At 44.4% G+C, this 12,586-nt stretch overlaps 1 protein-coding gene across 3 annotated transcripts in view; it reads right to left on the minus strand.

Annotated features, from left to right (window-relative positions):
• Positions 1–12,586, minus strand: part of LOC131693248 (supervillin) — a 322,482-nt gene that overhangs the window by 2,176 nt on the left and 307,720 nt on the right. For all 3 annotated transcript variants that reach the window (XM_058980923.1, XM_058980922.1, XM_058980924.1), the window contains one exon: positions 6,746–9,270. In XM_058980923.1, coding sequence (XP_058836906.1) covers positions 6,746–9,270 — 2,525 coding nt within the window. The remainder of the gene's footprint in view (positions 1–6,745; positions 9,271–12,586) is intronic.

Below are 12,586 nucleotides of genomic sequence, written 5' to 3' on the forward strand. Positions count from 1 at the left end.
AATTCTTTCACGGATTCGAGTTAAAATTGCGAGAACACATCAAAATGTTAATTATACATTCAGTAGGCGGCATCAACGACACTAATGGCATATTCGTTTTTGACAGTGCACTACACCGGTGTAGTCGGTGCTACACTCATTCAAACTTGGGTGTAATCAGTCTATCTCTTTCTTTGCACTACACCGGTGTAGCAGCAAGAAAAAACGAAAGCGCCATAACTTGATACTGACCTTGTTTGTTTACTTTGTTATGGGAAGTTCTTAGTCTGACACTTAATCATTACTGTTTGTTTGAGCTTTTGAAGATTCATTGCAAGTTTAATATTTTTCGCGGTTTGATTTGGTGGTTTGTGTTCAGTGGCGTACTAGCGGGAGTAATAATTGGATATGGTCCTATCCCTATCTTCGCGCAGCACTGGACCGAGTACGAGCAACTATAATGGAGATCGGGTAAACAAACCCCCGGTGGAAGCTATGGTCGTACGCCGACAGGGAAGGGGGAGTTTCCTTCGGAACCTGGAGCGGTGCGTCTCCATGTTAGGGGCAGCTGATCAGGGGTATTTTAGGGGGTTGGTGTCAGGTCTTGTAAGCCAGCCATATAAAAACTGAACAACGAACAATCGACGAGATTATACGGACCGGCACAATCGGCGAAGACCAAGGCAAAGAAAAAGAACCACCGATTGGAAACTCGGGACGTGGAACTGTTTGTCTCTAAACTTCATCGGAAGCACCCGCATATTTTCGGTTGCATTGAAGGATCACGAGTTCGGCATAGTATTGCTGCAGGAGGTATGCTGGAAAGGATCAATGGTTCGAACGTTTAGAGGTAATCACATCATCTACCAGAGTTGCGGCAATACACACGAGCTGGGAACAGCTTTCATCGTGATGGGCGAAATGCAGAAGCGCGAGATCGAGTGGTGGCCGATCAATGAAATAATGTGCAGGTTGAGGATCAAGGATCGGTTCTTCAACTTTAGCATAATTAACGTGCACAGCCCACACCCCGGAAGGATTGATGATGATAAGCACGCATTCTACGCGCATTGATGCTGCAGTATGGAACACGGCTGAGCGTACAACGATACCAACTGAAGTGGAAGCAACAGACCCGACTATTCCAGAAGAAAAACGCCGTCTGGAAGAAGCAGAGTTTGAGGAAATGGTACAGTTGTACCGCTCTCAAGAAACCCGAAAATTCTATCAGAAGCTCAACGCATCCCGCGAAAGCTGCGAGCCGCGAGCCGAAGTGTGTAGGGATAAGGATGGAAGCATTCTGACGGATGGACTAAATCAAAATGGGCCAGGAAAGGCTGGCCATTTGTCTGCATACACTGATAGTCAGAATCTGGGAATCCGAACAGCTACCGGAGCAGTGGAAACAAGGGGTTATTTGCCCCATCTATAAGAAAGACGACAAGTTGGAATGTAAGAAATATAGAGCAATCACCGTCCTGAGAGACTACAAAGTGTTATCCCACGTTACCTTTCGACGCCTATCAGCTCATACTAATGAGTTCGTGGGAGGTTATCAGGGCGGTTTTATCAACGGACGCTCGACAACAGACCAGATCTTCAGCGTGCGGAGCCCTCCAGAAATGCCGTGATTACCAGGTCCCAACGCACCACCTTTTCATCGATTTCAAGGCGGCATACGATAGCATCAACCGCAGACCTATGGAAAATTATGAACGAAGTCGGCTTCCCCGGGAAGCTCACAACATTAATTAAAGCGACGATGGTGCAAAACTGTGAACTCTCAAACTCATTCGGATCCTGCTGAGGACTAAGACAAGGTGACAGTCTTTCGTACCTATTGTTTAACATTGCACTAGCAGGTGTTATGCGGAGAGCCGGGTTCAACAACCGAGGTACGATTTTTACACGATTCAGCCAGTTTTTATGCTTTGCGGATGACATGGACCTTATTGGAAGAACATTTGAAACGGTGGTTGAGCTTTACACCCGACTGAAACGAGAAGCAGCAAAACTTGGATTGGTGGTGAATGCGACTAAAACAAAGTACATGCTGATAGGAGGAGATCTTGCCTATGAAGCAATGTTACGATCGACGCGGATGTATTCGAGGTAGTGGAGGAATTCATATACCTCGAGTTTCTGCTAACGGCTGATAATAATAAGAGAAATACGAAGACGCATCATCCATGGATGTCCTTCCTACTATGGGCTCCAAAAGAAATTGCGATAAAAAATGCACCCACGCACTAAATGTAGCATGTACAGAACGCTAATAAGACCGGTTTGTCCTCTACGGGCAGGAAACCTGAACCGTGCTCGAGGAGGCCCTGCAAGCACTCGGAGTCTTCGAGCGCCGTGTGCTTAGGACTATCTTTGGCGGCTTGCAGGGGAACGGTGTATGGAGGCGAAGGATGAACCACGAGCTCGCCTGACTCTGCGACGAACCAAGTATCCAGAAGGTGGCCCAAGACGGAAGGGTACGATGAGCAGGGCTCATTTCGAGAATGTCGGACAACAACCCTGCTAAAATTGTGTTCTGCTCAAATCCGGTAGGTACAAGACGACGAGGAGCACAGCGGGCTGACCAGGTGCAGCAAGATCTGGAAGGTATTGAACGCAACCGTGGGTGGAGAGAGGCAGCCGCGAACAGAGTGTTATGGAGAAGGATCGTTGATCAGAATATATTAAATTAATTGATGTAACATCATAAAAATAAACAATAATTCACGAGCCGGACATCGGAATCGAGAGAAATTCCGCCACCGGGGAACTCTCAGTCGGGGTAGAGTAGTTTCACCGCCTGGGGGCGAAACGCGTATCAGTTTCGGGAGAGGTTCCGTTGCCGGGTAACTCTTAGTCGGATCAAGGTGAATCTAACGCCGGGAGCTATCCGTGTAGCTCAAAACACAGCTGGGAACTAAATGGTTCACGGAAACCTAAATGGATTAAGAAGAAAGCTAATTCGCTCATGAAAACTGGAACTAAACGGCTCACAGAAATGCCTTGCGGTAACTTACCGTAGGGAAATAGCCGAGTAGAGTTCGTGGATAAATGGCTCAAGTACTCAGAGGATCTATATTGCGTAATAGATGGAGAGACTGACGGAAAGCAAAAGGAATGTCGGGAATTAAATGGATGAAATGTGGAGCCATTTTATGGTTAGCGAGGGTGCCAGATAACTCGTGAGCAAAAGGCTTCGTGAGCGCCAAAATCCACAGGCGATTCGCTAGCACATCGGATAAAGAACCCTGCTGCAGTGCAGAGAAGCACGACCGTCGAGCGAAAGTGACCTCTTCGTTGAGGCACTTTGGCCGGATAGCGAGACAGAGAACGTTGATGCGACTGATCTAACAAGAAGCATTGTGACGGCTTGAGACGCCACAATGCAGCGAAAACTGGAGCCACCGCAATAGACGGCGTCCAGCCACCAATTCGGATGGAATACCATACGTGGCGCTGAAAGCTGTGATCCTAGTATATCCAGACATGTTCAGGGTGGTGCTACAGAAGTGTTTAGATGATGGCAACTTCTTCGAAATGTGAAAGGTACAGAAGCTGGTGATGCTGCTAAAGCCAGGAAAGTTACTGGGCGATCCCGCTTCATACAGGCCTATATATCTGCTGGATACATTCAGAAAACTAATTAACGACTGACTCAACTTCAACAGTCACGTCGACTAAGCCTGCGAAAAGTCGGCGAAGGCAACGAACGGGATAGCGAGCATCATGCCAAACGTCGGCGGTCCGAGAAGCAGCACGAGATGACTGCCGGCTAGTGTTCTGTCATCGATACTATGATATGGGGTTCCGACCAAAAGCTGTACAGGACGTTCCGGCTGATGCCCGTGCGAGCTCGTACAGAACAATATCATCGGAGACAGTATGCGATATCGCCGGAACGATCCTTATCTGCATCATCCTGGCGGGAATATCGAGTGCTACAGGCTGAGAAACACTAGAACCAGAAACGCGAAGAAAATGGTGAGAATCGATTTGATGGCGAGGTGGCTGCAGGAATGAGGCAATACGGAACAAGGTGAACCTACCGGTTCATCCTAAACCTGTTGAAGTGGTTCAATAGAAAGCACGTAGAGGTAAACTGACACAGCTCCTGTCGGGGCACGGCTGCATCAGAAAGTATCTTCATCGGATCGGGCACGCGACGTCACCGTTGTGCGCGGAGTGTTAGATCATCGAGGAGACACCGGAGCAAGTGGTCTTCAAGTGTCCGAAATTCGAAACGAAACGCAGGGAGATACTTGAAACGGGAGGGCCGGGGCAAGCTAGATGACTTCAGTATATGGACTATAGCGAGGGTACAAAAGCGTATCGTGTGATCGATATTTCGACTGGAAGGATTATGATTAGTCGGAACATGAAACTTTTGACCGGTTTCGTGCCTGAAGCAGAAGACCAGTCCATATGTAGCAAAGTTATTACACCCTTATCGAAAACTGTTGCGACCGAGATTCCGGCTGTGATTGAGCTATTGTAGGTGCAGATGAACCAAGCACCTGGAAGGACGCGACGGGTGCTAACAATGAAGAAATACTGAGAAAGTCGACCAGGACAACAAAGTGTCAATTGCGAAGTCCGTGTGCTTCCTCGATGGAAGTTACAGTTCAGCAGGAGCCCTGCACACTAAAAGAAGTGTTATCAGGGGCCGATGGGGGGACAATTGGAAGAAAGCTGTGCTGGATGAACTAGAATCGATCAGTAGCAGTGATGCCTATTACCTGGGAGTTGGTCGATGCCCCACAAGGAAAGTTAGTATTGGGGTCCAAATGGATTTTTAAACTAAAGCGCACTGCTGATGAGCAGATTGTACGATTCGAGGCTATAACCAGCAATATGGAAGTGAATATGACGATGTGTTCGTGAGAAGGATGTATGTGAGGACAACTAACGCATTGACAAGAATCATACCGAACAGTGGAGGAGCAAGATGCAGCACGAGACATCTCCTGGCAGGTGTCTCATCCTAAATATGGCGTACCGGTCTGATCTGCGGAACCGGAAGTTGACAAGCATGTTTCGGCTAATGGCTGTTCGTAACGCGAATGCGCACAGAACGATATCATCGGGGGCAGTATGCATAATTGCCGGGATGATCTCCATCTGCATCACTCTGACTGAGGACGTGAAACGCTACCAGCGGAGAAATGGACGATATGTAAGGAGACTACTCAGAACGGACTCGTTGGCTAAGTGGCAGAAAAAATGGGACAACGCGGAGAAAGGAAAGTGAACCCACCGACTCATCCTAAATGTGTCGGTGTGGGTGCATAAGAAACATGGCGAGGTGAACTTCCATTTTATGCAGTTCCGATTTATGCTTCCGGAAGTACCTGCATCGGTTTGGACATGCTTCGTCTCCCCTTTGCCCGGAGGGTGTGAACGTGCAAAACATTGGAACATGTGGTCTTCGAACGTCCTCGGTTCGAAGACGTTCGAAGGGGTATACTTGGAATGACAGTTGACAATATCGTCGAAGAAATGTGCCACGATGAGCATATTTGGCATGCTGTTAACAGAGAGGTTACGAGTGGTGAAGATACCAACAAAGTACTGCCGTCGGCTAGAAAGCCGCCGTGAAACCCCAAATCGGGTTTCAAGAGAAAGTCTGCGGCCGGGGAACTTTGTCGGTGTAAACTAGGTTCACTGCCGGGGACCAGTTGAGTAGTACGCTATGTAGCACTGGGTTCAGAACTGGACGTCAGGCTTCACCGGAATCGCCGGATCAACCTCGACACGCTACGGGATAGCTCGTGAGCGCGCTAGATCCACCGCTGGGGATTAGAGCGAGTAGACCGCTTCAAATAGCTAGCAATATGTCGTTGGGTCGCCAGTGAATCGGATACTACGCTCCACCCGGAATCGCTGGACAGACCTCAGCACTTACTGGCTGGCCCGTTGGATATGCTAGGTCCACCGCTGAGTAGTAAAATCGAATAGATCGGGACGAAGCTGAGAGCTAAATGGCTCACGCTTCAACGCCGTGAACTATTCGACTAAATCGTGAAAAAATGGGATCTAATTGGCTCACGTAACAGACATTGATACCGATAGAAATTCCACTACCAGGGAACTCTCAATCGGAGTAGGATAGTTCACCGCCGGAAAATATACGAGTCGATCTCGATTAAGCTGGGAGCTAAACGGCTCAAGGAAGTGGTTCTCAGGAGAAATTCCTCCGTAGGAGAACTCTCAGTCTGAGTAGGGGACTATCCGAGTAACTCGTGATATGGTTGGGAGCTGAATAATTCACAGAAGCAGGAGCTAAATGGCGCATGGAATAGGCATCTAAACGGCTCACTGCGACGAGAGCTAAGTGGCGACGTAAAAGAGGGACACAAGAAACAAGAGAATTGTCGAGAGTTAAATCAAATTTTAGTGAATTTTAGGAATTTTTTCGTTAAGTAATTAATGAATGGTATCTAAAGTCTGTTCTCTATTCCTTGTATATCATAGATTATTCAGTCTAAGATGTAAGGATCGTGAAAATTTTTTTTAATAAAAATTTTCATTGATCCAGGATCCAAGATACGGTCTGAACTGAAAACTGAATAAATTGATAGATTATTTCATTGTGCGGAATGTCTGGTTATGGAGTGCTAATCATCTCGTTCACATTAATGATTATGTTAACCAGAATTGCACACCAATTGCATTTTCTTTCAACTCAAACAATACAAACCATATTCAAACCTGCAAGAGCTCAAACTAACATCTATTTATAAAATACCTTTAAAAATGATCCTACCTGCACATTAATTTCGGCAACATCGTCTCGCTGTTCCCAGTCAGGGAACATAGCGATAAACTCCAACGGTTCCAAACCAGCCCAAACGACGTAACCATTGATTTCCTCCTGATGCTCCAGCTTATCGTCACCGTCCGCCCGTTCTCCATTGGCAGTCGTTTGCTCAGTAACACAGTCATCATTTCCCTCACAGGCAGCACCATTTTTGATGACAGATTTAGACGTTTTCTTCTCCCCAAGCGTGATATCCACCTCATCGATTGTTCCATTACCATTCTCATCCGGCAGAGCTTCTTGCTCTCGCCCATTCCCGTTGCCATTGCAAACTTCCGATTTCTTTGGGACAAACTTTTTGGTAGATTTGCAGTGTTTCGCATTCCAGTAGGCAACGGCCGTTTCCATCGCCACCCTACGCTCGGTCTGCCAGCGATTCTCACCGGAACGGTTACTGTCGAAGCTACTGTGATTTTCACTTCCGCTGTTACTTCCACTATCACTTCCCGATCCGTCTTCTGTTGGCCACCAGCCCTGCCAGAGCCACAGTATATGTCCATTGTCAATCATGAAAATCGTCGGTTGGCGGGCATTGTACAGATCGGCCTGTCGGAACGGGTACGGTGATGTCAGATCTTTGCAACGCAGATTATACTGCAGCTCGGTGGCTTCAAAGTTACCGTTATTGATACTGGTTAGATTGAAGATTCGGGGTGTATAAGAGAAGTCCTGGTTGGAACCGAGCAATGAATGATACTGATGGCGATTCTGACTTCCATCGATGGCTTCGAAGAATTCGTGTGACTCTTGACCTTCCTCGAGGGTCGCGGAACTGATGGTGGGAAGAGTTTCGTCAAAAAGTTCGGTGTATTTGTTTTGGATAATTGCCGTCAGTGCATTCTGTCCCACTTCTCTGGTGTGTGGTAGAGCTTTGCAACCATTCCACAGGATAACGCGGCCTTTTTCACCGTGAATGAGAATCATCGTAGCTCTAGATCGTAATTGACATGCGTTGCAAGTCACTTCAGTGCATACCGTTTCTTCCGGATAGTTTCCGGTAATGATGTATAAACGCCAGGCATTTCGGGTAGTTTTCTTACTCTTGTGAATGAACATTATTTTGAACAGTCGAACGAAAGCAGATGATTCCTGGCCCTGGGAAACACGGACCTGAGCACCTTTTTCTTTGTCCAGTTCGACAGTTAGTAAAGCAGCAGCACCTTTTTCATTTGCCGGTGCATCCAAACCATGCCAGCAGAAGTAGGCACAGCGGTCTCGTCCAACGACCGTGCTTCGATTTGAAACTTTTCCACTGAGTTCTCGAACGGTTACACTAACCTGATACATCCAGCGAATGGTATAGCTTTCGTCGGAATAGAAGTGTCCACAGGACGTCCCTTGAATTTCTTTGTACTCATACTCATCAATCTCCCACTGGGTCACCGAAATTGTAAGAACATCAAAGTGACGCATCGAATCTGTGTCGTAATAAAAGTTTCCTCGACCCAAGTTGGAGTGTTCCAGCACTAAATTAGGTTCAACATAGGGTTCTCCCTTGAACAACAGCTCTCCATCGACGGGTTTAATCTCCAGGCTGGGAGTGTCCCCCAGCTGGTAACCATCGTCCTTCAACTGTACCGTGATATCTGGCCAATCGATAAACTTCTGCCGAAACAGTATTGTCTCCATGTGTTGGGTAACTTTGGCAATCAAACACCACTCTGGACGTACCGCTCCGGTCTTCACAATACGTCTTACATCCCTCTGCCGATCTCCGGACAGCTCGGAAAAGTTGATCGGATTCAATTGACACATTTCGAAACTATATTCCTGCATGAACATTTCCTGGGTTAATTTGATCGCTGCTCTTTTCGCTTCGCTTAAAGTATTCTTCCCATTCCAAATATACAACTCACTGCCGAAATCAAAAACCAGTATCTTTTTCGGATCAAGCATTGCAATGCGGGGAGCAGCGCCCCAATATTCCTCCAATGGCACCAGCATGTCGTCGTCGAATTCGTACACTTTGTTCGTTTCCATTAGACAACTTTCGACCAGTTCATCCTCATCGGCATGTCCGGCATTACAAACATCCGCTCCCTCATCTTCCTGACCACGTCCCAGTAATTTCCAAAACTCCCGCAGCTGCCGTTCACTGCAGTACTTTCCATCGCTGATCATAATCGCGCTGCTAGCTGAACAGCCCAAGTCCTTATCCCGCACGATAACGTCACAAATTTCCTTGGCTCTGGAGCGCTCGATCACGTTTGCGTACTGGCCAAGGAAGGCAAAAAGTCGATCCGGCGTGATCAGCACAAAACAATCGCCCCGGTTGATAGATCGCGCGATCGGTTGCACCAGCCGCGTCTGCACGTGCCGTCGACCCTTGATATGCAGCAACATAAGCGGCTTGAACGGGACAAAGCTCTGGTTCAGCGGGAGTGTGCTAGATTTTAGAGCGACTGATTTGAAATCCTCCACGGAAGCTAAGCCAGCAAGCGCTTCTATGGCCAGATTGCTAGTTTTGGCGACTGGTGTTGGGGGGGATGACACAGAACGGACAGACAGCACACACATGGAATCAAGGAACAGAGAGAGAGAGAGAAAAAAGAAAAAGAAAACACGCACCGGGGGTGGTGGGCCCCCGGAAGCGAGCGGGAAAATTGGCAGAGGTTAACAAGAGTGCTGTTAGAGTTTAACATGTTTTAATATGGGGAGTGGGTGGAAAGGTGTTGTAAAGGGAAAAAAACTGTACAAAAATATTGTTGTTGATCTGGATGCGTAGAAAAAAAGGCAAAATGAAGAGATGAAAAAAGCATCTTTTATCAGTTTTCGTTGAAATCCACCACACATAGGTACCATTTGACGGGTTACACCGCTGTAGTATTTAAAAAAAATCGGATTTTTTTATCGATCTAAAATGTGCCTTAGGATCTTCAAAATGATATACCAAAAAACCACAGGCGACAATAATTGCTAAATGTTCAAATTTTCAGTTCTGCCGCAACGCCTCTTATGAATACCCCGAGCGTATTGAAAACTTTAACCGCGTTTTTCTCGAAACCACATTTTTTGAGCTGGCTGGTAACGTAAACTCGAACGGATGATTTTTGATCGTTTTGAAATTTTCACAGTATATTAAAAATTGATTTCTCAGGCAACGTACGTAGGATTTTATTTGTTCATTGCTTATTTTTTTTTTAATCAGCAATTTTGTGTCGATTTTTATGACATTTTCAGCGTTTTTCACTAAAAGGAGCGCCATTTCGTGAAAAAATAAAATATCGAAAAAATCCTACGTACGACACTTGCTATTGTTATAAAAGAAAAGAGGCGTCTGCGTGAACAGGCTGCACGGCCTCAATTCACCTCTTTATTGCGTATAGAAAAATTCCTGAAATATGCCTATTTTTTTCGTGTTCTACAGTGGTGTAACCCCTTAATTGATGGTGCACTGCGAAATTTACCTCGGTTTTTATAGTGCAAATAGCGAACACTATTTTATTGATCCGGTATACTCCTTGAAGTACATTTCGGTATAATTTCCCATCCAGGATGATACCATAAACATTCATTCACACATATCGTAATATAAAACCCCAAACAAGACATCGGAATACAGGCTGCTTCCAACCACCGACGACACAGGCCATTAGGGCATAGCAAACATTTTTTTTTGAATTCTCAAAGCCCCCCCCCCCCCTTATATTGTGACAAATGTCAAACTAAGCTCAGATGCCAAATTTCACATCATTTGAACAATTTTAGACCCCCGCCCATTTCGCTTGAAATTTTTGTAATTGGTACTATGGGAAAATATGGAGGAAAAATATATTAAATGCTATAACTTTTCAAGAAGCGATCAGAAAATTACAATTTATAACTATTTTTAAAGAAAATAACCTTTGTATTTGAATAGAGATGTTTCTGTTTCTGGAAAAATAAATGAAAGTGGGGTACTGGGTCATTTTGGCCCCAAAATCCCCTATTTTTAATAATTTTTCTGGTCCATATCGGTCAAAAAAATGCGGACGAACATGGTCAGGCGATTTAAACAGTTTGACGTTTAACTCAACTCGCCTGTGCTAATTGCCAAGTTGCTGGCTAACGGAGGGCTATTTGCCAACTCGGATGCGCTAATTGCCCTTCAATTTGCCAGCAAATTGCTGGCAATTAGGAGACTATTTCAAATGCAACATTTGGGCGATTTGCCGCCGTCATTTTTTAGCCGCTCTACCCGCCCTTAAATCGCCCCTAAATCGCCCAGGAAACGCGCCACTTAATCGCCCTTAATTGCCTAATATAAAAATTACAAATAATACTTATTTTCGGATTCATTATCTACTCACATAAAGTTATCACTACACTAGGTAATCACCACCAAACTATAGGAAGAATCAATGGTAAAATTGGCATTGCACACCAAAACTTACCACAATCTGACTCTTATTAAGTGTTTAGGCCAGAGATCTTGTTCCACTATATTTACACACGATTCCACAATTTCCCACATTCGTTGGCTAAATGAAGTGCACTAGACAAACAAATTACAAGCGAGAACACGCCAATTGTTTAAAAAAAACTAATTTAACCTTAAGCCAAACATGAACCGCCATGTTTGAAAAACGCAAAAACAACCAAGTTCTTTTCAACCGCCAGAAAATTTGTCTATGTGTTGAAATTGCCTTTAAATCGCATTCGCAAATTGCATTTGTTCCTAGGGGCAATTAGCACAGGCGAGTTGAGTTAAACGTCAAACTGTTTAAATCGCCTGACCATGTTCGTCCGCATTTTTTTGACCGGGGTGTTGAATGTGGAAAATATTTATGAACAAAATAAAAATAGATTCGTTACCGGTAAAATTCAGAAACATCATATTATCTGACATACAGTCTCGATTTCACATTTTTATCATGAAATCGCACATAATAACTCTATTTAACAACAAAATTTTTATTTATTTTACTGCTTATAGTGTAAAATGAGTAAAATGATGTCATGAGAAAAGTTTCATTCCTGGAAAAATAGGGGAAGTTGAGGTAGTAGGACATTTAATGAAAAAAATGTGACTTGTAGAGTTAATGTCAATTTGATGTTTCTGAATTTTACTACTAACGAATCTATTTTTGTTGTATTCCTAAGAATTTTCCACGTTCAATAAGTTACATTTTATGAAAATTGATTGAAGAATAATAAAGATATATGTACGAGGAAATGATAAAATTTAATATGAATGACAAAAGACCCTATAACCCCAACTTCTCGTATTCGGACAAAGGTCAAAAAGGTTCCGTTCGTTTTTATGAGATTTTTTCACATTAGAAAACTGCAAAATATGTATGATTTGAATCACGGAGCAGAATTTTTTTTTAAAATGGAGGATTTTGGGGCCAAAATGACCCAGTACCCCACTTTCCCTTATTTTTCTAAAAACTGGAACACCTCCATTCAAATTCAAAGGTTATTTCCTTTAAAAGAGGTACAAATTGTAATTTTATAATTCATGCTTTAAAAGTTATAGCATTTAATATTTTTTTCCTCCATATTTTCTCATAGTACTAATTCTCTAGAGTCTAGAATTGTCCAAATGATGTAAAATTTGGCATCTGAGCTTAGCTTGTCACAATATGAGGGGGGGGGGGGTCTTTGAGAATTCAAAAAACATAAATTTTACGATGCAATGCGATGTGATGTTTTATTTCGGATTTTGTCTGGGTAGGTTGGATTGCACAAATTTTAAAAATCGATGCGATGCACACAGAATACCTTCCATCCAAATGTCGGACAAAAACACACAACCCGAATTTAAGAAAAACTTCAACATTTACAAATATAAACTGCAATATA

The sequence above is a fragment of the Topomyia yanbarensis genome, chromosome 3, assembly GCF_030247195.1.
Source record: "Topomyia yanbarensis strain Yona2022 chromosome 3, ASM3024719v1, whole genome shotgun sequence".
NCBI lineage: Eukaryota > Metazoa > Arthropoda > Insecta > Diptera > Culicidae > Topomyia > Topomyia yanbarensis.